Source organism: Symsagittifera roscoffensis, chromosome 1 (assembly GCF_963678635.1).
Source record: "Symsagittifera roscoffensis chromosome 1, txSymRosc1.1, whole genome shotgun sequence".
NCBI classification, from domain to species: Eukaryota; Metazoa; Xenacoelomorpha; order Acoela; family Convolutidae; genus Symsagittifera; species Symsagittifera roscoffensis.
The window spans coordinates 23,630,642-23,644,780 of NC_087062.1; the positions used below are offsets into that span (position 1 = coordinate 23,630,642).

The 14,139-nt window shown below is 34.7% G+C and overlaps 1 protein-coding gene across 1 annotated transcript; it reads right to left on the bottom strand.

Moving 5' to 3' along the window:
• Positions 1-2,403: 2,403 nt before the first annotated feature.
• Positions 2,404-4,450, bottom strand: LOC134855773 (uncharacterized). Its single transcript, XM_063872252.1, has 3 exons — positions 4,001-4,450; positions 3,384-3,502; positions 2,404-2,861 (listed from the first exon to the last, which is right to left on the bottom strand). Exons 1-3 carry the CDS (start codon positions 4,039-4,041, stop codon positions 2,563-2,565), a joined length of 459 nt encoding a protein of 152 aa, XP_063728322.1. The 5' UTR covers positions 4,042-4,450; the 3' UTR covers positions 2,404-2,562.
• Positions 4,451-14,139: the final 9,689 nt, after the last annotated feature.

Here is a 14,139-nt window from a genome sequence, read left to right on the forward strand (position 1 = left end):
CTTCGGTAAATCAATTTGGCTAACCTAATAACAAGTCGACAAAATTTCAACTTTTTTTTTATACCACCACATCCCCCAAGAAAATGTTTTGCGCACGCAAATATGGTACTCGTGCCCTAAATCGATGTATCAGTAAATTATCGTATCAGTAAACTTAATTATGAAACAACTACTTAACAGTAACATAACAATTATGTAACCATTTGCATCATATTAATTACTAGCTCAAAATAAACACTCTAAAAAAGTTTTTAATACTTTGGAAATCTTAAATCAAAATGCATAATGTATAACCACAACCTGAAATTTTTTTATGAAAGCTAAAAAATCAGCTGATAAATGAGCACATAAAACCACAATTTTTAAAACCTAAGCTCAGAGTTCTATGTGACCGTAGTCAAACATAGTGTTTTTCTTGAGCTCAGATTAAATTTTTGTGAAAAATTTTAAGAGAAGGTTTTCTTGCAAATACCTTGCAAGTTTCTCGCAAGATAACCTCGTTCTTGCAAACTTGCAGAAAAATTTTGCAGGATCTTGCAAAATACTCCTGAATGGCAAGAATCTTACAAGATCTTGAAAGATAACTTTCTTTGATTGACTAGGGGTAATTTACAATACTTTTGAGCTTAACTAATACTTGGCAAGTTTGAGGATCAAATGTTGTTTACAATTTTGAACATTAAATTTTCGGATTACTAAACCTCTTTTTTTTCGATTTACTGGAAAATAAGCCTCTTTTTCTTTTTTCGATTTACTGGAACTATCAAGTAAATTCAATTTTGGTTTGCTGATTTGGTCTGCTGATGAATTGAAGTCTGACTATTTTGCCCCAAAATGCCTGTCTCAGACGAAGTAAACGTCGAGTAGATGTAACTGCAAACTTGATTTTGAAATCTTTTATGATTGCCTATTTATTTAGGTTGATATGTTCCGATAGCCATAGGCAAACTGCTGTTCGTATTTTTCACCAGAAGAGGGGAATAGAGCTGCTGATAACGTTCCTAGGAGCTTGAAAATGCTTGGAAAGAGCTTGCAGATACACGCAGGAATTTTGAAGCAATTCGTGTAAAGTGTACAAAACTGATCAAACTCAAAATTTTGTTTGGTATCTATACAAGGCAATAAACTAAGTTTTTTGAAAATGATAATTTTATAAAACAAAACAGTTGCCTCAAAACAGAAAACGGAAAACAGAAAACAGTTATAAAACCAAGGGCGCAACTAGGATTTTCAAAAGGACTTTTTAAAAAAATGAGCTCTACCAAATCGTTATAAAGACCGTATTTTGACCAAATCTTCTGCGCCACATGCGAATTTTTGAAGAAAAAAAAACAGCGTTTTTAGGCATTTTTTGGAAAAATTTGACCAAAAAATTGAGTTTTTCGGCGCGCGCTCCCCGCTCAAAATCAGCATATTTTGGCGCCTAAGGCGCCTATAGAAAATTTTTAGGGTCAGTCAGCCAAAAATGGATATCTCAAAATAGTTTAAAGGGGGACCCTTTGGGTCAGCAGGGGGTCGAATCCCTGAAAAAGAGCGTCCGCTCCAGCCCCCCCCCCCTAAATCCGCTGGTGCATATAACAGTTGTCGTATTCGGTAAATCGACAAAAAAATTTGATTGTTTTTCACTGACAAAAACAAAATTTTGCAATTTGTGAACGAGGAACCAAACATCATGAGTTTGTTAAACATTAGCTAGCCAGAGCCCTATTTGAGCCATATGCTACCATCATATACTTTTTTTATTCAACTTTTTGTGACCGTCAACTTATCAGAAAGTTATACGGCGACAAAATTTAAATGCCTCAAAAGATTGAACTTTATTTATGAACTTTTTTTTTGGCTTTCTTTTATAACTTACAGAATGAACTTTGTAAATTGTCCGGATTTTAAAAGTTCCCTTAATAATTGCAAAACAATTTTAGAATTTCTCAAAAAAATTACTTTATGAACATAAACAAGACTGCTCGTATCAGGGCGAAGCCCTGAATGTTCCGACTGCCTTTTAAGGTTTATGGAGCAGTAATAACATTAAAAAATTCACTGAAATAAAACGAAATGAAAAAAAAAATTTCTAAAATTTGAAATTTTTTATGAAAATCATCCCCCCACACGCCATATAAAGTACAAAAGGATAGATTTCGCTCCTTGTAACAAACCAATTATGGCAAATAAGCTTCTTTTAACCAATTTGGAACGATTTCTAAGACGGATTAACTCTCCGCTTACGCGTTAATAGCGCGAAATATATCGCGCGTTAATTGTACCAAATTGGCCAAAATGGCAATCTTTAAACCCCCGTAACTTTACGAAAAATGATCACAGGTGAAATATCTTTTCAAATTTAAGCTCAGGCCAACAATACCTTTCGAATGATATAAGAAAATTCCGTCAAAAATGGCTAGTTAAAAAGTCGAAACTTGTCTGAAGAAAAAAAAACCCACCCCGAGCACAAATATTCCGTTACTTTCGTATCGAAAGTCGGAACAATAATAAGCCGAATTGCTTGTTAAAATTTCTTCAGCCCTGAGATGATTTTCATATAGAATTGAAATTTGACACAGTTCAATCCCGATCTTCGGTTATTTGTTCTCTTCTACTCGCTTTCAGTCGGTCTTCATTTTTTTGCTGAAGTTCCATCAAATCAGGATTCTCTCTCAGATATTTCCCAGAGCCCGATACTTTCTGAACAGTCTCGTCCAGTTCGTCTTCCGGAAGACCTTCACCCGCCTTTGCATCGTTCTTTGGTCTCCTTCTGAAGTTAGGCGGCGCCTTTGCCATTGAGAGAAGTCGTTTGGGTAGCTTCGTCTGTGGTTTCTTCGTGTCAGATGTTTCGTCTTCATGTATAACACTGAAGCTTTCATCTGAAAAGCCACCGAAATTCGAAAAGTTACCGAAATTCGAAAAGTTAGTTTGTTTCCAAGTGATTCTAGCCATAATAAGACATAAAAGACGATCAAGTATAGAAAATTTTTGAAAACCTATTATCAGTAATAATTTTAGGTTGGGGGATTGGACCCCTCGTGCCCAAACGATATTAATAAATTTTTTTTACTACTTCTAGTTTTAGTCGACCAACCATAAATGTGTTCGAAAAGCGCCTTCATTGCCATCACATATAGCTTCCAAAAATACTCTTTTTTTGCTATGTCAAAATAGGATCTTAATAATGTTTCAAGAAACTAGGAAAAATCGATTTTGTCTACCTAAAACAAAAAATCGTTAACATTTTTGATAATTTTTTGAAACTCCGCTCAGAAAATCGTAGATATGCACTACAATATAACTTTTCTTACATTGATAGATTAATCAAAAGGCGAATAATAAGCTAAGCTAGTGAAATTAACCAAAATATTTTCAAGAGAATAAAACAAGGATGCTTTTACCTTTCAATCGTGTTTGGCTTTCCTTTTTGGTCATCTTCTTTTTCTTCGTTTTTCCTTTTTCGCTTTTCAGATTGTCTGCATCAGGTGAGTTTGCCTCATCAACAGAGGCTTTGTCGTAACTAAATTCGAACTGCTTTTCATGACAGATATAAAAAGTTTGAAAAAGAAGAAAATGGAACGAAGCAATAGCGAATTTAGGGATCGACCGCCTAACCACACTAAGAGTACCTATTGGTTACTTGACAACATGTACCTTTGGTCGATTTATCATACAAATAAGATGTGGATTGAAACGTCGTTTTTGGCCTGTTTTTTTCAAAAAATTGGAAAATTTGTCGGAATTTTTGCCAAAATGTGCATCAATAGATACTGACTTTAGTTACTATATTGGTCAAAACCCTCAAGTAGTCAATTAGTGCATTGAAACGTCATTTTCATCTGCCTTTTTTTTATAAATTGAGAATTTTTTGAAAAAAGTGTAAATGCGAGACAACTCTTTTTTTTATTTGATTTTTGTACTGACAGTGTAAGCATGTGATACAAAATTGGCCTATTTGCCCAACATTATTTTGCTTCTAGCTTCTTTTTCAATTAGGGCTGCGAGCGGAGAAACTTACTCATCTGAATTGGGATTTAGAAGGCTATTGTTGGCACCCATTGTATTGTAATAGTTGAATTATTATGAAGCTTGAAGAAAAAAATAATTTCTGAAAAAATCTGCAGAAAAATGAGGAAAAAAAGATAACAGAGAAGATACTTTCTTCATAACTGTTTGATAATCACTTGTAAAAGGTAAGCTTAGCAACAGTAAGGACGGAAGTCTGTCCCCATTGATCAAAATTTCGATTCAGTTACCATATATCAATCCATTATTCTCTGCTTAAAGTGAAAGGAGAATTTGTTCTTCAGTTTTGAGGTAATAATATTTGAAATCGGATGCAGCGAAAGTGGTAATAAATTTCATTTGGTTCAGATTCTCTCGCCCATTATAACCTTTTTTGGATCTTTTTCACAGCTTTCACCAACCAACACCACTGTATAATTTCCCCTACAATGCGCTCACTACATACCCCTCCCCCCAACTAGGTGAACTTCAATGCTATGTTTAAAACATAAGTCAGCAATTAGTCATACATTATCACACCCCAAATGTCTGTTGTATCTATATTGATATGATGCTCACTTCAAACCTCCTTGCAATTATATTGCCAGAACGCATTGACAATTGTCGAAAAGATGCGGGGGTTATCGCTGAACTGACGGAAGAAAAGTTCGCATGCTTGAGTAAGTTACCAAACAAGCATGCTAAGATATTGAGGGATTGGTTGTGAGTGAGTTCGATTAACTTCACTGATAATATACACACACAAAAATGAAGATGTAATTTTACAAAAAAAATTACGTAGTTTTACATGTTCGTCACATGTGATTAAGACCTCGGGAAAAATTGGGTGTCACAAGTGATTCACATGTCCAAACATGTAAAATCACATGTTTTTTACAGAGTTTTTTTAAAATCCCCACGTAATTTTTTGTGTAATTTACATTTTTTTCATGTGAATTAACATGTCAGCTCATGCGTAATCACATGTCGGAACTTGAGATTTCATCAAGATTCACAGAATTGCTCATGTAATTTCACATGTGAGCTCATGTAATTTTATTTGTCTGTTCATGTAAATTTTTTTGCTCATCTGGCTTCAAATGTCAATAATGACAACTTGCACATACATTCCCTCCAACAAAAAGTACATACAGACCAACTCATTTTAAAAAAAGTTATACTTTAGCTCAGATGGCTCAACAACCTGAGATGGCTCAACAATAGTAAAACTTGTTCAGTTTGTTCACATGTAGCTTTTGTATCATTTGTACATCAAGTGCAGAAATCCAAAAAACATCAAACTTGAGACTTTACATCAAAAAATTAAAACTGATTGTTCTAATATTGTTCTTTCAACATGTGAAAAAACATGTGATTTCGATATGTGTTCTTACACATGTTATTTGACACCATGTGATTCTACCTTTTGTTTCTTGTAATTTTACATGTTTATCATTTTCCATGTGACAAAATACATGTTCTTTTTTTAGAGTGTAGAGATGCTTTACAGTGACTTGAAATCCTGACACGATAGAGTCGATTGTTCTAACTTTGGTAAATACTTCTCAGAAATTTTGATATGAGAACATTTAGTATACTAAATGACTTGTATGCTAAAAGAGTCTCATAATAAATGTTTCTCATAAACTAATCAATCGACCCTAGCGTATCCGTTTTTCAGGTCAATCATTGCTAAAAAATTTTCATTGCTGAAAAATATAGTATGCAGGGCATTCGAATATATTTCTTAGCAAAAGCGTGTCCTTTACATTTATCTTCAATATAAGATTAACGAAAAAAAAAAGAAATTAAAACAGATGAAGTTAGACGAAAAAACTGAAAATTGAAAAATTGAACGGAGGTACAAAAGTGCACATAACAGGGCTAAGCCCTTAATCTTTGAAAGTCGGAACAAAAACAATTGTCTTTCTCAGCAGTACGAACTCCATTGCTTAAATGGAGTAATTAGAAGAATACAGATGACAACAAGACTGCTCGTATACCAAGGCAGAGCCCTGATTGTTCCGGCTGTCCTTAATCCAAGTCGAATAGTTTTTTTGGGGAAAAAACGTACTGATAACAAGACTACTCGTAACAGGGCCCAGCCCTGAATGTTCCGACTGTCCATAAACTAATCTCGAATAGTTTTTGCCTAATTAAATACTGACAAACTAAGAATTTTAAGCTGAATATTACGAATCTTGTATGGAATTAAAGGCCTGCCTCGATTGAATTCAGAACAATTGTGAGGTGTTGTCACGCTGCAACAATGTGCGTTAAGCTTTCAGCATCAAAGTATCACAGCGATCTTTCAGTCACGTTACTTTTTTAGTGAGCGTTCACTGAAAGCTTGCAGTCAGGACAGCCTAGTGGGGCGCGCCCACCTTCTGGGATTGCAAAGATCCATGAATATAGAACCCCGAGAGAAATTTTTTGAGATTTGGTCTGAATAAAAAAAGATCCCGAGCATATATTTTCCTTACTTTTTTGAGAGTCAGAGCAAAAACAAAAAATTTCGGACAATATAAAATATCAAGTGTGAGAATTTGAGTCGTATGAAAATAATACGAAGGACTAGTTAGCTTTATTTCAATTTGCAACGAAGTTATTTAGCCAGATAATTTGCTCTGAACAAATAATTCGAGTTACGCATTCAGAATTAAGGATGAAATCTTCAACGTGCGCATAAATTAATCAAAAGTATAGGCAAATTGGCATTTTTCAAACACCCAGAACTTTCAAAAATGATCGGACGAAAATATGTTTTTAAAATTGATTTCGAGGAGTCAATATCTTCAACGGCGCAGAAAAGCATTTTGTTAAAAGCTTTTATGTCGAAAATCGGAACAAAAAATAGTTCCAGATTTGTCCATTTTTCATCGAAGAGGTTTCATTTGCAGAAATAAAAAAATCGTTTCAACCCAAGCGCTCAATTGACGCTTGAAAAAACTACACTTTACACTTTCGTTTTCAATCCAAATTATTCGATTAAAATTGATTTAAATCCTTTTTTTTTTCAAAACAAAAAACCTATTTTAATCGACTATAATCAAGTTCCTTAAAATAGATGATAAATAGTTTTTTCATTATGTAGTATAATCAAAAACTAACACTCGCTTCTGGCTGAATATGCGTTGCAGGTAAATTTGATAAGGCTTAAAATACAATTCAATTTTGATTCGCAGTTTTTTCTCAAAAGTTTTTATTACTCTCCCTAGTCCAACTTACCTCCCTTTGTAGTTCCTGCCCTATACACCCTCCCACGTTTACATCACCCTCTTCCCCCGTTAAAACCAGCCCCCTCCCTCGTTTACCACCCCCATGTGGAGATAAATGTGAGGGGGGTGGTAAACAGGGGGATATAAACGAGAGATATAAGGTGGGGGTGTAAAATTGGAGGGGGATACGTGAGTCAACGTGAAATGAGATAATGAGTGGCAGGGTTATTGGATGGGTGCTGTAAGAATGAGTATATACATCGCCAACCGTCAAAAGACTCCCACTGCTACAATTTACTACCTCATACTCTTGATGAGAATCATTTTCATCACCCACAAACTTTCAAATTAGCCCTTGGTACCCACACAGAATGGATTTCATTTGAAGATTTCAAAAAAATGAAATTTACCAAGAAGAAATTACTACAAAAACAAAACAATCCTTCACAAATAAATTCTTGTTTTACACGAGCTTCAGATCTAAAATTAGGATTTTTGTTCAAAACTCCAAACTTTACAATACTGTAAGGAGTTTCAAAAACGTTACCACCCATTAGAAAAGAACCATATCAAATCATTGAAAAACCAACAGATGTAACCTACAATTTATTTGATCAAAGTAAAAATGAACTAACCCAACATAGAAATAACCTTTTACTATACTACCTCAAAAAGTATGCTCCACCAATCATCCAGACTCAGGAATCAACCATGAAAAGATTATAAAATCGTAATCCCCCAATCTAAAATATTAAAGAAAGTAGAGTTTCGACAACCTTCCACCTGATAAACAAACCCCTACATTATTTTGAAATCATTAAAGATCAAACATGAATCGAAATAGATTTTTTTTCAGCTTGCCATTTATGACATTTGTTTCTTAGAAATAGTCATTGAATATCGACCAATCAAATCACTTGAAATCATCGCACTCTCAGTTCGAAACCACCGCCAATTTCAGCCGACATAAGTTTAATTTGAACTAGACCTAAAGCTCCAACTTAAAAGTAAGAATATACCTTTATATTTGATAACCTAAATAAACATCATATCCAAGTTGCAACCCTCTTCTGTCAATCAACCCAAAAATCAACAAGATTGAATATATTTAGATCCCAAAAATCACTAAAAGAAAATTACAAAAGTAGCCTACAGTAAAGATTTCATAAGATCGCGCACAGCCTAAAGACAAACTAAATCCCAAAAAACCCTAATCATCCCATAAACAAAACGAAGAATTAGAAAATTTAAACCTAAAATTCCAGACTTTCCTTCCCCCAAACCTCTTCAGAATCAATCTCATTATCAAAAATTGAAAAGCAATCTCAAACTAATAAAATTTGGAAAATATTAAAAATAATTCGGAAATCAAATCACTTTTCGAATGCTCACTTAACATTCAGTCAAACAAGTTCTGAAACCTATACTTTTCAACTTTTCCTCAAATGTGCTAGAAATTTTCAATTTTTGCATTTTTTTGAGCGAACTTTTAGCATAAATATAATAGTCATATTTGTAGTTTTTTGATATAACTTCTAATTTTCTATTCTCTTATTCAAACCTACCTATCTTTTTTGCAAACCATTGACCACTTGACCAGGTGCGATAACAATATCTTTTCTTCTAAAGGATACAACATTAACCAAAAAAAAGGACATTCTTATACCTTTTAATGTTTTTTTAAACATTTTTAGCTTCCTCCATCCTGACTCTTTACAAACGACTTATGAAAACGGTAATTGTCTTCATACTAGCAAAAAAAGTTTTAATAACCTTTGTCGAAGAATATTATCGAAAACAAAAATTTTCAATGAGCCATTAGCGAAAACAAAAACTTAAAAACTCAAAATTGCTGGCCAAACCACGAAAAAAAATTCCTACCAACCCACCCGAAACTCCGCAACCAATGCCCACAACGGATTAATCAAATCAACCCCAATCATCTACTAGTTCATCTTATGAAGAAAACCTGTCTACTCTTGATGAAAAACAAGCAGCATCATCAAAACCATTGATACCAGCCTATCGACATGGACCCCTAAGCCATCCACAGTACGAACACAAATATATTATCTCTACATCAGTGCAGCAAGATCAAAACCGAATCAAAATCCAACTACCACTATTGACAGACACATAATTCATCCACGCCGAAAGAGAAGACTAACAACACAAAGATTCAACATAATACTGAATCTTGGCGTTGTATATACCTTCATCAACCCCCTCAGATCTTGTAACTTAAACATGACGAAGTAATCTTGAAACTTAAACATGACGAGGTTGGGCTACAGGTATAGCATCTCCACAAAATACCTAATAATCCATCAGATTACTTAAGTTCAACACCTAAATCTGAGCTAATTAGGGAAAACACGTTCAATCCCCCACCTCTTCAGATCGACTCCCGCATTGGATGTAATATAAATTTACTCAAGGCAAACCAAATCTTGTGAAGGAACCAATAGAAAGTTCTTTAGATTCAACCTCCTCTTTACTAGAAACAGTATCTCTACAACCAACAGCTTCGGTAACAGGTATAACACCATTAAATACCTTACGAACAAGTTTTCCAAATCAATTGAACGATCAATATCAAGAAATACAAAACACAAGTAAACCCTTCAGCTTCGATTGGAAGATTTTTGTAGCACCAACCATATTACTTGGACAGCACTTCGATGGTAGCCGCCTCCGTAATTGGGCATTGAACCGACAACAATATAGACACGATATTCTTAAGGACATTCAAGAACATAACATTCAAATACTCTCACAACAAAGTCTAGTTCCAAAACTTGAAAGAATTGTAAAATTAAATAACCTTGTACATCACCTCTTATCAATATCTCGATCAAAAGTAACTGTACAATCATTACCCCTCCATTTACATGCACAACGCTTATTTACCAATACGACTGATGCGTCAAAAAAGACATTAGGCTATATTGCTTTTTGCAATCTTTTTTCAAGACTATCGTATATATGATCATACTAACTCTTTTGTCAATAAATTCTCTATCCATCTTAGTCAATCTCGTACCCACAAATCATAACAAGCCCTCACCTTGAACACGATCTCAAAATCTCCTCATAAATCATTATGATTGCGAAGATCATCAACAAAAAAAGCTACGCAAATACGCAATTAACCAGGTGACACAGTGCCAAAATGGATCACAAGAATTAAAATCATCATATGTAAGTGCAAAACTTTATTCGAAAGCCCGTGCTACAACTCTTACATGTTAAAAAGTCACAGTAAAGTTTTCTGAAAAGAAAGTGAATTGTTCTCAAGCCTCTAACGGAATTGCACACAGATTCGATCACGAATCCTTTCACCAAAGTAATATAGAGCGAGTACTACATCTTGACCCAGAATATTATAAAAACGAACTAGAACGTTTTAAAATAATTACGATTAAAGATGAAAATTGTAATTTAGTAAATTTTCAACTTTTCTCGGACTCCTCACATCGAGCACAACTTGAGCAACATCAAGTCCGAATACAGCTTGATAAAAATTTCCTTCATCACGGTACGCACAGAAGAATAACTTTCGATTCATAAGATAATTTCTGGATACCTCAATTAGAAAAAAAGGACCCATCGAACCGTAAGGCAAACAAAAAAACTCTTGGTATTATGAAAAAATGATTTTTGATTAGAACTTTCATATCGAAAAAGTAAAATTAACACGTGACCTAAAAGCTGACGCCATGATCTAACAAAGAGTCCGCGTACCTTGTAAAAAAAAAGAACGTTGCGAATCCGCCACTCGCACACAGGCAACCATTGTTTGGTTTCCTCAGGACACATTCACCACATTCCAAGCTGGTATAATCCATGGAAGAATGATAAAGTTCAACAAAATATGTTTCATCGAATCCATTCCTTTTGATTAATTAAATCCTGAGAGAAAATGATCAAACCTAAAGCCATATAATCACATCAAAGAAAAAGAAAATAAGTTAACACGTTTTCAAAGGATTTGGCATAAAAACAGAACAAGTCTTTTCCGCATCCGAACCAAAACAGAGAGGATGAACAGTCTTATATATCGGTCACGTTTTATAAAAAGAATGGAAACGCAGGAGGAAAATTCCTACCAGAAAATCGTGACAGTACACATTCACAGAAACTATCACTATTGAATAACAAAGATTTTGGCGCAATTCACTACGAAATTCAACGTGGTATGAAACCTGCTTATACAATAAGTAGAAATTTTCAAGAAAGGTCACTATCCGGACTTGAAACACTACGTCATTTATGTTAAATAGAACGAACACAAATATTAAAATCTCTCGCATTAGCAGTTCTCAAAATACCCTATGCAGGATACCTGCTATCAGGAAGTTGCTCAATTTTTATAAATTACGAAGGAAACCTTCTTTGGTATTATACATGCACTAAAAAGTCTTATTATTTTTTCGAAGACATTACCTGTCACCAAAGATTAATAATGTAAGAAAAAAGTACATTTCGGAGGCACCCTATCACGTATACAGCATACTTTTCAATAGGAAAAAGATCTAACTTCTTCGATTATGAAGGAAACATCTTTTGGTATTACACATGCACTAAAAAGTTTCACCACTATATGTTTTTGAAAATAAAAAATGTTACAAACGATTCCCTATATTCTATGAAAATTAAGGTATTTTTTAGGATAAAAATGTCCCATGTGGATTCGAATATAGCCACAATGTAGTACAGCTTAATCCAAACGAAGGTAACAGATATCTTTTTACACCATACTCATTTTAATGCCATCTTTAACAAACTTTCATCCTTAAGCATCCGAGCGAAAGCTCGTAACGCTAATAGAGTTCTACAGTATCTAGGTAAACACTCAAAATCAGATATGGAAAACCACATCCGCGCATAACAATTTCAAGAACTATTTACAGAAAAGAACACCATGCAACGAAAATCAATCGACCCAAATCTTCAAAAACTTGCTGAAACTTGCTGTAATGCGATAAAATATTGGATATTTTAAAGAGATTAGAGATTACATTTACGCAAATGGAGAAAATACCGCCCTCAAGACATTTCACCAATCACTATCTTCAGTTTTTACCCATAAAGAATGAAATCCCAGCATTTCTAGGATGGCCAATTTAAATCCTAGAAAGATTTCCTTCTACATTCTACACTCAATGTTCAGTGTTATAGGATGTCTATTATCACTACTTAAACCAATCTAAAACACATGCTTAATGCAAACACATGCCAATAGACAAGCCAGCGTAGCAAGAAAAGTATTCGCAGGATTTTTTTGGCATTTTCTTCACATCAATTAATAAGATCCTTCTCGACGCAAAAACTCTGAACATAACCAAAAAAACTATCAACTAAACCAAAAACATGCGACACTCCGCAAGACAATACAGCCACGACACCCACAACATCATCGCAATTACTCAATTTACCAAATCAAAATCCTTCACAACTCATTACAAAAAATTATAGAAATGCACTCTCCATAGCACAACGCTTGCAACAAAATAACAGCATGCAACAAAGTCCCATATCGACAAAGTCCCACATATTTAAACAACAGAACACTGATGGAACATACGAACAAACGATAGAACAACACACACACAATAAGATTTCGTTCTCAGAGTAATCATCTTTTAAGCCCCCGATGAGCCGCCAAATTGGACCCATCACTTGTTCATTTTCTTATCTTGCCAAGCTCCACCGACACGACTATCCCGTATCTATCTCAGACCTCACCTCTCCCCTCTTTTCCAATTTTAGCCATAATTTTTTTATCTAACTCACCACACATGGATTCTGTCGATTCAACCCAAACGGTGTTTGATACCAACTCCAATTTAAATAACCCCGCAATTGACACACCGATGAAACATTAAATTCTGAGCCGTCTCACAATTTTTTTTCCAAACACCTTTCCAAACCATAATTTTCTCCAACCCACCCACCATAATTTCCAGTTCAAACTGTTACCAAAGCGATGCTACTCCCATTCTCTCTACTCTTTCAAGTAATGAAGCCAGTTTACTTAGCTCAACCAACAATACCCAGATTGAGCATGATTTAGACGATTTTATTATTAAACAACAGCAATTTGATAACAAAAATAGTCCAGTAACGATTCACCAATTAACTCACTCCGCTTCAACATCCGAGTCATCTACATCATCTACCCGTAATATCCCTACCCGCGAACAGCGTAACTTTAAATAGCGAAAACTCCCGAGCAACACACTCAAACTCCTAATCAATAGCCCTAAGTAACCCTTCAAAGTAATCACCTTGTCACAGTAATAAAAATCTTTAGTTGAAAACCTCTTCTGCTTTCCCCAGTTCACGTATCAAAACAGCCGAAAACCAAGCCCAACGAGCCCAGTATATTGACAAATTTTGCCTTCTCCCCACCCTTTCTTGGATCTCCTGCTAAAATTTTAGAGTAAAAATCTAACTCACTCGAAGTTACCTTAAAGAAGACAGCCGACGACGATGAACTTTGCGACATCATCATTCATCAACTTACCACTGCACTTCAATTAAATCAACTCACTTACGTTGGCTTATCACTTTTTCCTAACAGCTTCATTGCACAACAATTAAACCAATTCGCAAAAACTCACTACGACCGCAATGTCATCCGATACATGGAAGACTTACCGTAAGATAATGACCCGCAGTGAGTTCACAATCAACAGAGAAATTTTTCATAAAAACTTACTACATCTTCGACTTTGACAGCAATAACAAAACGTTAGATCATGTATTCGACCACGCATTCCAGAACAAAAAAGCTTATGAATCGTACTTTAGTAAGTTTGATAGCTTTCAGCTAACATTTATTTTTCTTGTACTTAAAGTGAGTGATATTAATTGTTCCAACGAAGTCATGCTTAAAACTAAACTCACCCATACTCATACCTACTACAGA